Genomic DNA, 10,320 nt, shown 5'->3' on the forward strand with positions numbered 1-10,320 from the left:
TAATAGTCACAGGCACGGTAACAAGAATAGCCTGTTTAATTCCAAACAGTAAGGAGAGGTTGGCCATGCAAACATGAATTATGACTGTTTATGGTATATATCAACACTATATCAAAGGGAAAAATACAGGAAAATGTAGGATATGGGCACTTTAAGTTTCTAATATCCTCCAAACCACACAGCTAACTGTGTAATGAGCTATGTACTGTGAATACATGATGTTTTGAGTCTTGTGGTGTCGTGTCACTCAAGTAATCCTCCTACTAGTACCTGCTCCACCATTCAATTCTTGGGTGCAACTCCTCTTTGCACACACAGCCATCTGGTGGGGAGAGATGGAAATGGTGGTCTTTCTTTTGAAACATAAGCTTTATGGCTAAAATGGGCTAAATATGTATAGACTTCTTTTACTGTGTCCTGAAAAAATGCAATATAAACAGCAAACTGATCTTTGACAGGCTACAAAAGTAAACACATGCACGGTTTCCAGTGCTGTAATACGGCGTCATAGGACGGAGAAGCAAAAACAACAACTCCCAAGAATCAACGCGAAAAACAACCTCGGACAAACGGGAAGTGATTCAGGAAGTAGTTTTGACATCGATATAGGAATACGAGCACGGTTTTAGCAGACAAATTAATAAAATATAACTTGTAACCTACCTGTACAACGCTGTAATACAACACACCATGTCTAGGCAGTCCAACAGATCCACCGATAGCAAGAAGATGGTGAGTGCGTGTTTGTGTCTGTGCTGATTTAGCGTTTAGCGCTAATGTTTTGGCTAATGGGATCCATGCAGCAGTTAGCTTTGACTGTTTTGAATGTGCAGAGTTTATTTAGTTTTCTGTCTATTTGTTATTTATTTTGTTTGCTGCAGTATCATGTTCGAAAGTACTCTGTCTGTGAGCGGTTAGGTTAGTTCACAGTCAACGTTATTTGTCATTCTCCTTTCGCTGAAATCCTTCGGCGCTTCACAGCTTAAAGCTAGTTAGTAGATTTAGTAAGAATGAATGGCTGGTGGCTTTTCAGACAGAAAGACAGTGAGTAGTCTTGTGTTTTTAAACGTTTAAGTGCTTAAATCCAGTACAGAGGTCCTCCACGATCTCTAAGACGTAGAAACCCCCGCTCTGTTAACGTTATTGATACATTTATTTTCATTGCCCATCACTAGCGTAGTTCTTCTGCATCTACAAGAATGATAAAGTGCATCCCGTCAATGTGGGGTGCCTGTACACAACAGTCCAATGATAAAAACATAGTGTTTTCACTTTACATTACACGTAGCACAATATTTAAGTTGGAACAGTGTCACGTTTTAATATCACTATCAAAAACACAATGCTTTTGTTCATGTTTCACATACTGTGCTGATCTGAATCCAGTTATTTAGGGCAAATTATGCTTTCTTTGTAAGTAAAGTAGTTAATGATGGTTTCCATGATATGCTCAAAAAGCATTTTATGATGTAACGTCATGTAATTTAACGTAATAACAATAACAAATGCTGTCATATTGCCCACCTATTGTAAAAAGTGATTTTCTTTCTTCACATATGACCAGACCTGAATGTAAATAAGCTTTGGGGACACAAGAATAAGTTCTGCGTCTTGATCTCAGATGCTGTGTTAAATACATGTTTTTTACAGTACCAAATGGTTTAAGTTGCACCTGCTACTTAACACAGTACAAGGTTATGTTGGGCCACAAGGAGGTGCCCAAGACTTTAAGACGTGAGGAGTCACATGACGTGCTCAACTAAAAGAATTGTTACGAGGAAATGGTTGTCAGTCCTGGAGTTGTCACTTTTCTCACACTTAAGTCTGACTGATTAAAATAATGAAGTTTTGCTGATGAGTTGAATCGTGTATGGAAGGGAAAATACTGAATTGTGTAATACTCTGTCTGGTCTAAAGCAAGGGTTGATTTTATGGTATGTGCCTCTGTTAAACATTGTTAACATCGTTCAGCCCTAGCAGTTGTTTTAGACCTGCAAGAAAGTTGAAGTACAGCATGTTTACATGTTGTGATTGCATATAACAGTCCGGTGATTAAAACATACAAAAGTAGGACTTTTTGTATTTAGTACTAACATGAATGAATGTCACAGTATGTAGGCTGAGTGAAAAGTTATTTCCTTTCATAAAAAAGCTATTTTTGAGTACAAGAAAAGCAGACTTTTGGTTGAAAATGCTCAGTAATGTATTTTTTCCCTGACTGGCTTTTTCCCTTTTCTCTTTAACAGAATTCTGAACTGTTTACTCTCACATATGGAGCCCTGGTCACTCAACTATGTAAGGACTATGAGAATGATGAGGAAGTCAACAAGCAGCTTGATAAAATGTAAGTCTCTCTCTCTCACTCTCTCACTTTCTGGGCTAGTGTCATATTCAAATTCAATCAAAAAGCATAGTTTAAAAAATAAAATGTACATAGTTTACCACTTAGCCCTGTTTTAATCAATCAGCCAAGGTACATTTGATGTCCAAATTTTGCTTCTTTTATTCAGTGCTGGAACAAGGCTTCAAGGTAAATACATCCCCAAAACGTCTCTCAACCCACTGAAACTGCATTTTCATTAAGGTTGTGCAGACTTGATGTTCTTTAGATTACAGTATGACTTACAGTGAGCTACAAAAATGAAAAAAAAAAATCACATACTTTGACGCACACCTGTTGCCTAAACTTGCTGCCCTTTGCATTCATTTACATGGTGATGTTTTTATTTATTTTGTATAGTTCATATTAAGTCATACTGTGCCCAGAATCACCATATATAGTGTGGTATATATAGTGGAATAGTTTGAGCGGGGTGTTTTGAGGATATATTTACAGAACCGATTTTGGTGTGTGTACTACAAAGTACTACAAAGTTAAAGAAGCCAAATTGGAAAATTATATAAGTTAGATTTTTGCTGAACCATTTCTTTAACTTCACACAAAGCCTTGCATTATTTCCAGGAAACGTTCATTGTATGCCTTTTTTGTTTCATTGCACATCTTGCAAGAATACTGTGGTGTCCAATCAGTTCTCCAAACAACTGTAAAGAGGACTTTGTATTGTCTGCATTCTGCCTAGTTGCAAGTAGTGGTTGATGTGAGGTAGTCTGTTAGTCTGTCAGTGGTCTGTTAGTAGGAAAAAAGGAGTGAAATGTACCCTTATACCCCTTTTGAGACCTCTCTGCCCACAGCATGATGTAAAATGAATAGAGCAACTGTGTGGCTAGGGTCCTGTCTTTTAAAATGGGTGGCTCAATCCTGCAGTACACAGACGAATTCCACTGCCTGTTTGGAAAGGAACCAGTGCTAATGCTGATAATGATATATTGCTGTTGATTATTCCTATGCTTTTCTTTTACATTAAGGAACTTTTTAGAAGGTTTGTGTTTTTCATTGAAAAATAATTCATATAAATCAATTACTAGCTTTAATTATAACTTTACTGGTGGATTCTGCCAGTAAACCTTTTGCTCAGAAGTGGAGTTACTGATTCAGCCAAGATCTCAGTCCTAGTTCCTCACAACAAATGTGAAAGAGATTGATCAGAATTTCCATTCTTTATCTCACTGCTTGACATTTTAGCCCTGACATGACCCTGATATGAACGTTTTGAACCAAAACTGTTATGAATTAAAAGATGTGTCATAAAAGAAGAAGAGCTTGTGTTTGTTCTGAAGGGCTTACAAAGTGTTTCTTTTTTCTTCTTTTGTATTTTTCTGCCTACTTTTTGAAGGGGTTACAATATTGGAGTGCGTCTCATCGAGGACTTCTTGGCTCGCTCCAGTGTAGGCAGGTGTCACGATTTCCGAGAAACAGCTGATGTCATTGCAAAGGTACCAGAACAATTCTGATACAAATAACCTTGTAAACGTGCAACAAAGCAAGTGGCTGCATTTTGAACTGTGGTCTCCAGTAGCCTGCAAAGTTTCTAAGCTTTCATCACTTTTGCTATTGTTTTGATTTTTCTGAATCATGCAGGTGGAGAAATATTCTAGCCATGCCACCATAAATTCAACCGGCCTGCCATGTGCAGTGTCTGAGGGACTCAAGCTGCCTGTTCCCCTGCGTTTGTTGTCTTTGGTCCATAATGACCAGATGTCCTGTTACTTAGACCAGTTGCGAAACATTGCACTGCAGAAAGCGTTAGTTCACACTGAAAGAATGACAGTATTTTGCTCTTTCCCCCCACCCTGTTCTCTCTCTTTGCTTTCCACTGCGAGCCACGTTGTCAGATGTTAATCTACCGTGTGTCTGTTTGCACAGAGCACTGGGCTCCTGATCAGAATACTGAGTCTTTGAGCCCTTTAGCGCTTCCATTGCTTCCATGGGGAGAGTTCAAAAAGCCACTCTGAGGTCATGATTTCTGAGCTTTCTGTTCTCCACGCTTAAAAATCTCACCCAGGTTATTTCAGCAGCTGTGGCTGCCTTTAGGCATATACATCACCTAAAAAGAATCTTCTAGATCTGCAAAATCATTTAAATATCACACTTGGATTACATCACCGGTTAAAGGCTTTTTTTTGTTTGTGTGTTTGATTGTTTTTTAAATATGTATGTATTTAAAAAACTGCTTTCAATGGACAGGTAGCCTTCAAGATGTACTTGGGCATTACCCCCAGTGTGACCAACTGGAGCCCTGCTGGAGATGAGTTCTCCCTCATCCTGGAAAGTAACCCCCTGGTGGACTTTGTGGAGCTTCCAGATAACCACAGCACTCTAATCTACTCCAACTTGCTCTGTGGAGTGCTGAGAGGAGCTCTGGAGATGGTAAAGAGATTTTAAGTGTGGCGTGTTTGTATATTGAAAGGAGATTGACTATTTTAATCATTATTACTGTAGCTTCACACAAGTTGATGCCACCATTTGGGACATGCTTAATGTTTTTGGTTTGTTTCCGCAGGTTCAAATGGCAGTGGATGTGCGATTTGCTCAAGACACACTAAGAGGAGACAATGTGACAGAGATCCGTATGAAGTTCATCAAGAGGATTGAGGAAAACTTGCCTGCAGGAGATGAATGAGGCTGTTGTGATGTGTTAGTGCTGGAGCAGCGCTGGCCTCTTGGACCTGAGAGACTTCGATCATGAAGTTTTGGTGGGAACCACAGACCTACAGTTCAGTCAAAAGAAACAGTACAAAGAAAAAATCAGCTGAGCTCGTTTCTCGTTCCTCAGGCATTGAAATACAGTACATCCTCACTCATCTTTTGTATTTTTTTTGTCTTTTTGGTTAAGGCAATTAAAACCACCTGAGACTTTTTTAATCTTTCCTAACTCATTAGATTTAAAGCTCTGTTCAAAATTTCAAGAAACAAAATTCTCCAGCCCTTGCTGTCACTTGGAAAGTTCATATTGTTGATGTAACGGATGATTGCTGTTCTTTAAAACTGAAATGCCCTCTCCTAATATGTGATAAAACATTTTAACTTACATCCAGTGTTTACTCACATTTGTAATGGGAAAAAAACAGTACCAAAGCTAGAGAAATTATTCACCAGACTGTTTCTTTATTTCTGCATCGTAGATTTGCTGAGTGAAGGAAACAGAGGAAGTGTGTGCAGGCTTATTTTAATTTGGATTGTAATGTACAGTGTATCCCCTCTAACTAGGGTTATCTTTATCTTCTCTCTTGGCCCCACATTGGAAAAAATTTCAGACTTGTGGAATTTGCATCTCATAGTTTGGCGTACCTTGTAAAAAGCCATGTGTGTCCTTTCTTTGGTTTTGTTTCTGTTGTAATTTTTTTAATTCTTTTTTTGGTTAGTCATGTAAAGGATATATGGCACATGTGAGTGTATTTATTTACAAATCAAATGTAATAAATTACTAACTGAATAGGTGTCTTAGGCCTCTCCATGTTCCCACACTTGCGTCTTTTTAGGCCTATAGCATACAAAATACCCTTAAATTTATATACACTTTAATCGTTTTGATGCTTTATGCAGCACAGAACTCTTTTATTTCTTATCAGCTGGTCACGCGCAAGTTTTAGCATCCATCTTAAAGCAGCATGTTGAGAATGGGGCCCATGTCTAAGTCAGAACAGAGCTGCAGTCTTGCATGGTCTGGTAGAAGACAGGCTTTATGGAAAGTGCAATGTTGTTGCGGTCAGCCTGGGAGGGGTCATATAGCCGTGTAGAGAATGGGATCTGTGTGCCTGGTGCAACTGCCGAGCCTGTGGCAGGTCCCTCCACACGTATGTAATGAAGTGTTGTGGCACCACCCCTGCGCCTCTCCTGAGGTTATCAAGGAGAGGCCTTTACACTGGTGGGGACTGTTATACCTGCAGTGCAGCTTCACAGTGCAGCTGAAGTAAAACAACAATAACAAGGGCCTAATTTGTCTCAGATGTTTACTCAAGCAACATGGAAGCAATCAAGGGCTGCAAGTTCACCGGTGCGTGTGCAGGGCAGGGGTGTTTTTGGGAGCCAGTGTGTTTTAACAGGGTGACTTGGGGGTGTGTAGACTGGTTTAGGGCATAGGGCAGAGAGCGTTGGCCATTTACTGAAAGGCACTCATTTCTCTACCAGATTTTTGGGCCTAACACCTGTTAATGGCCTTACGTCATTCAGGAGTCGCAGGCAGAGTCTCATTTTCCAGCATTCCTCACCTCGTCAATCTCAAGTGGAAAGAAAATGACTGTTAATGTACTGTGTTCCTTGGTTATGGAGCTAGGATTCCAATCTTGGAAACTGCAGTTGTATGGTATTGTTGCTCCTTCTTATACATCTTTTCAGCCAACTTTGTCATTTGCTAGTAATACTGTCAAAGATTTTTGAAAGTCTTTCAAAGTCTTGAAAGCTTTTTCACCAATAGCCACTAGAGGTAGCTGTGAGTATTTATGTTCTCTTTCTTGTCTGCCCATAAGCCCTGTTCTATTTTCCTTTTCAAATTTCATAATGCATAGGGCACATTCTAGGCACATTTGAATGCTGGAGGCAGGGATATTATTTACTGGATAAATCTGCTTGCTCTTAATTCATTCACATATACAGAAAAAGTTAAGGAGAAATTATGCAGGGTCCAATCAGAATGATTGTGAGTGTTTTTCTTCTGAAGAGTGATCATTCCAGATTATACTGCAATACATGTATTCAATTTAAGGTATATTTTGGAACGAGATTGGAGAGGAAATGACTTTGTGCAGACGTTAGTGTAAATCATTTGGCAGAATTAGACCTCTGTATCAGGGGGATATACAGCTGGGATTGTGTACTGTGTGAAAACCTTTATCATTCTTCCATATGCTGTCAGGAATTCCTTTCTCTATGTCTTTCTCTCTTCACTTTCCTGCCTTATTTCCTTCTTTCTTTTCATTCTTCCTTTCTTTTATTCTGGCCTTTCATCCTTTCCTCCATCTGCTTACTTTCCCCTGCCTCATTATTCTGCCCTAACCAAACACAACTTGGCCATCATCGACCATCACCAACACCTTCTAATGAACACTTAACTTTAAAATATAGGGCCTACAGCAATATCAGTGTAAGGAGAGGGATGGAGTCCATGTGATAAGTTGACTGTTTATTGGGCCTTGGTTCTGTTTGCTTTTAGCCCCTTTGTTCACTCCTACGCATACTCTCTACAAGTGATTATTATGCTAGGATAATATTGCACATATTTCAGGGGAAAAAATGTAGGAATTTGTAGGTTTACCCAGCATGGTTTACTTTCTCCTCCACCTTGAGGACTTGGCTTCACTGGCTATTTTTATCTCTTCCGCCTCTGTCTCACGGAAGGTTCCCAGCACACAAACACATACAAGAGAAAATGGTTCTCAATATTTCATTACTGACCTACAATTTGTCCAGTTTCTGCCACCGACCCACATCATTTTTCTCTGTACTTTTGAAGGAGTTTTTATTAAGACAGTTCTTGCAAGCAAGTAGCAAATGTTACAGACCTGAGATGATGCACACCAATCTAGTTTAAGCTCCCAAAATGCTACCATGTGGCTTTTATAGAAAACAAATGGGGAATGGCACGCTGAAACAATAAAGTTCTGTGGATGGCCTGGTGCTGGCCTACGGTTACTGAATCCCCCTCATCCATCCTCCCTTCTCCCTTTCCCCACTCACTTTCTCCCTCTGGAGCCACACTTTCAAGCCTTGCCAGGATGAAGGGATTGGCAGAGTGAGAGATGGAGGGTGGAGAAAGGAGAGAAAGAGCAGAGGAAGGCAGCGAGCATTTGAGAAACATATCTTGTGGGAATATCAAACATGACTTACACTGCTGAGCACTAGTTATTGTACTGAGAAGTCTCAAATGAAGGAGCATCCCATTAGTCTCTGGCCTGTGTGTTATGTCTAGTAAAGTTTTTGAGAATGTCAATCAACTGAGTAGAAGATGACACACCAAGACTGTTGATGTCTGTGGTAACTTTCAGATGTCCAGAGAGCACGAAAACAAACAGTATTAGCAATACAGTAGGCTTTTTAAGAGATGAAGCTTTAATAGTTCTTACCCTTTTCTCACTTTTGAGATGCATTAATAAATGCAGTGTATGTTATGTTTCAGCTACAAGTACACTCTCAACAGAACTGTGAAAAAATAGTTTGATGCATGAAGTAAAGTTCTAAGAAAAACCTTTAAAAAGCAAGAACCGTTCATCCACAACTACATAGAGAGGGACATTATAGTAGAGTTGCGGTGCATAAACCCCTTATTACTAGGACCAGTGCACATCTGAGACTTCAATGGTGTAAAAACCATAAGCATTGGTCTACAGAGATGTGGGAAAAGTAAGTGGTCAGATTAGTCATCTTTCACAATATGTGGGCAAGTGCATGTGTGGCGTACAACAAGAGAACACTACAGGCCTGAGTGCTTAACCACTTCAGTGAGTGGGTCTGGTAGCTCTGTAATGCTGTGGGGAGCATTTGACTGGAGTAGTCTAGCTGTGTCTAGGAGTCTAGCTGTGTCTTTAAAGGAAAGGTTCACTGCATATCAATATGAAGTTATTCTGATTGATAACTTTTATCCAGTGATGATAGAATTCTATGCTGATGGGAGGGGTCTCTTCCAGAATGAAAACACAGGGCCTGAGGGGTTGTTGAACGGTGATTATGAATATGAATTATTTAAATCATATGTTATAACCTTTACAGTCACCAGCTCTCAACCCAGTTGAACACCTATGGGAGATTTTTGAGCAATGTTTTAGACACTGCTCTCCACCATTATCAACAAAACACTAATTAGGGGTGTATCTTTTGGAAGAATGGTGTTCTATCCCTCAAGCACATATCCAGAGACTTGTAGAATGTATATCAAGGTGCCCTAAAGCTGTTCTGGCAGGTTGTGGTGGCCCAAGATCATACTAAGACACTTTATATTGTTTTTTCTTTAATTTGTCACCTGTCTGTACATATAATTAACACATTTCAGAAGTGACTTTGCTCTCCTTTCAAATCTTTAGTCCAGCTTATTCAGAGAAGGACAGGCCCAACAGATCACAGAAGAGGGATATGGAAGGATCTTTGTTTATGAGGATTATAGCCTGGGGTCAGAAGTTGCACATGTGACAGTTAGCCCTAGTCCTTACAGCTTTCGCTTTTGGTCTCTGCTGAGAGGGGAAACAGAGTGGCCAGGATTTGAAGGGTCAACCATGATTTTCCACACCCTCTTCCTCATTCTAGACAAGTACAAGTTGAGCGGGCGGGTATGGCACAATGCACTGCAGTTTTCTCTCAGAGCACAATGATGCAAAGCCAAGCCAGACAGAAACAGAGGATGAAGGATGTGATAACTGATTCTATTATGGCTTTACAGAATTGGACCAGCTGCTCCTGTGTATGTTTCTTGCATGCACTTTTGGGCCTTCTGGTAGTGGTAGTGACATTCAATTATCTCATGTTTTTTAGATTTAGCCAGCTTTTGATGGCAAGTTCTCCTTATTGTAACTTGAAGATTTCTCTTAATGTATTCAGAAATACAATAATCTTTTTTGGTCACACACAGAAAATGGCTGTCTTTGTTCTTATTCTAAAATATAGGTACCAAAAAGCATCCATACAAAAGGTGCCATAAAAGAACTGGTTTGGTTCCCTAAAGAGCCTTCAAAAGGATAGTCCTTTAGAGAACCATTTTTGTAAATAAGATATGTGAGTGATAAACCTTTCTGAAGTTTAAAGTTCTAGGAAGAACGATTACACTGGTGTAAAACCTAAGGTTCATTAAATGGATCTTAGGATACATTTACTGCATCCACTCACTGTCTGCTCTTTTAGACACACCTATTTTGTTGGTCCACTTTGTAGATGTAAAGTCAGAGACAGTAGCTCATCTGTTGCTGCACAGTTTGTGTTGGTCATCCTCTAGTCCT

General features: G+C 39.7%; 1 protein-coding gene across 2 annotated transcripts; it reads left to right on the top strand.

The window, feature by feature from the left end:
• Window positions 1-551: 551 nt before the first annotated feature.
• On the top strand, window positions 552-5,828 carry trappc3 (trafficking protein particle complex 3). 2 transcript variants are annotated; one of them, XM_036566376.1, is made up of 5 exons: window positions 552-732; window positions 2,247-2,344; window positions 3,735-3,834; window positions 4,586-4,768; window positions 4,902-5,825. In XM_036566376.1, exons 1-5 carry the CDS (start codon window positions 691-693, stop codon window positions 5,019-5,021), a joined length of 543 nt encoding a protein of 180 aa, XP_036422269.1. In that variant the 5' UTR covers window positions 552-690; the 3' UTR covers window positions 5,022-5,825. The 2 variants fall into 2 exon arrangements, with proteins under 2 accessions (XP_036422269.1, XP_036422270.1); XM_036566377.1 differs by lacking the exon at window positions 552-732 and adding an exon at window positions 1,778-1,934 and having other exon boundaries at window positions 4,902-5,828.
• The last annotated feature ends 4,492 nt before the right edge of the window (window positions 5,829-10,320 follow it).

This window comes from Colossoma macropomum, unplaced genomic scaffold (genome assembly GCF_904425465.1).
Source record: "Colossoma macropomum unplaced genomic scaffold, Colossoma_macropomum, whole genome shotgun sequence".
NCBI classification, from domain to species: domain Eukaryota; kingdom Metazoa; phylum Chordata; class Actinopteri; order Characiformes; family Serrasalmidae; genus Colossoma; species Colossoma macropomum.